The sequence below is a fragment of the Phalaenopsis equestris genome, unplaced genomic scaffold (assembly GCF_001263595.1).
Source record: "Phalaenopsis equestris unplaced genomic scaffold, ASM126359v1 Scaffold000061, whole genome shotgun sequence".
Lineage (NCBI taxonomy): Eukaryota > Viridiplantae > Streptophyta > Magnoliopsida > Asparagales > Orchidaceae > Phalaenopsis > Phalaenopsis equestris.
In genome coordinates, this window is record NW_018164503.1 from 766,946 (window position 1) to 768,674 (window position 1,729).

Genomic DNA, 1,729 nt, shown 5'->3' on the forward strand with positions numbered 1-1,729 from the left:
TTGGAAATTTATTGTTTTCTATCTACCTTTTGGCTTTTTTAATGATAATATACTGTTGGAACATGCAGTTTTAAGATCAATAAGTTGCAGGTCGTAAAGATAGAACCTTGTTACATGTTTTATGCAAATTTCAATTTTTTTTTCAGGTTGATAACTGGTTCTTATTAGAAATTTTTTGAAAACGTGGATTCATATATATCAACGACGCAAAAATGTGCATGTTGTTGCCCATAGTGTAATGTAGATCACTTCATGTAGTGTACATGACAGCACTTGAAATATGCATTATAATGCATCGTGACTTTGTGGTGCACTTTTTTTTCAATAATAGTTATGCATTTCTTATCCTGCTGTTTTAATATTTATTTGTTTGGTGCTTAATCTTCATCTGATTTTGTGGATTCCTAATAATATACTGTGATTTTGTTTGATTATTATTGTTCAGTTGCTCAATTAATGCTGCATTCATTAGCTAGAAGAAATAATAAAAAAACATCAAATTTAGGCCAAACATCTCAAAAAGGTTTAACAATGGAAATATTGGGTGTATCCTTAACTTTCATGCAGGTGAAAATTGTATTCATACGGCATTGTTAACTTATTTATGCATTAATAAATTATTCATGATATTTTAATATTTTGCATATTTTTATAATTGAGCTCCATTCATTATACGGTATGACTTCATAAGACTTTTGTACTATAGTTTTTTATGCACTTTTAACAAGTATGAGTGGAAACTTGGATTTGCTTGCAGTACTCTACTTTTTTATCATGCGGCTAACCAATGTTAATGAAAGTTACAGTATGGAGAGAGTTTGTTTGGGGTGCTTTGGCTGGTGCTTTTGGGGAAGGCATGATGCACCCAATTGACACGGTAAAGACAAGGATTCAGAGCCAGGCTATAATCACTAGGAGTCAGGGGCAAAAGAACATATTGCAGATGATCCGAGCTGTCTGGGCGTCCGATGGTTTAAAAGGTAAATTTTTGTATCTTAAAAATTTTATATAAGCTTAACCATTTCCTTCACATGACCCGTGTTTTTCTGCATGTTACTGATGAACAAAAACTTCAGAATCGACTAATTTCATTTTATGCATATTTCCTCTTTTGTTAGGGAAGGCATTATGTTTCTTATTTCAAGTTCCTTGTGTAGAAGGTTCCAAATAGTTGTTCTTTTTAAGGGGGTGTTAAGTTTTTAGCATATCATGTTCTGCTATGCCTTGCCAGCATGTTTACATTTGCCTTAGAGAATGCCCTGTATTTAAAAGCTAATTAGTGTACATCTCTTTGTGCTGCTTACGAATGTTTTTATTTGAAAGCTAATTCCATTTTCATTCATTTGTTTTTTCTTTAGGATTTTATCGAGGCATCGCTCCAGGGGTAACTGGATCACTCGCAACAGGAGCAACATACTTTGGTGTTATTGAATCTACAAAGCAATGGCTAGAGGTTGTGAACCCTAACTTAGGCGGGCATTGGGCACACTTCATTGCTGGAGCCATTGGTAAGAAACTTTTTTCCTTCAATTCTTCAAGGATTCTCTTCATTGACATGATCCTCAAAAATTTTAGAAAAAATAGTTCTCTTATGTTTAACTAATTGGTGTGAGATTTTTTTCTTGGTATATGCTTGTGATGCTACTTTTCATCTTGTTGGGATTGAAAAATTAAGCAATGCACCAAATCCTATGTTCATCATGATTACTTTTTTTCTTAGATTTTTTTT

General features: G+C 33.0%; 1 protein-coding gene across 1 annotated transcript in view; it reads left to right on the forward strand.

Moving 5' to 3' along the window:
* LOC110019540 (mitochondrial substrate carrier family protein E) overlaps positions 1–1,729 on the forward strand; it is a gene marked incomplete in the record, with an annotated part of 63,844 nt that overhangs the window by 12,908 nt on the left and 49,207 nt on the right. Inside the window, 2 exon segments of the mRNA XM_020717238.1 lie at positions 807–980; positions 1,359–1,508. Coding sequence (XP_020572897.1) covers positions 807–980; positions 1,359–1,508 — 324 coding nt within the window.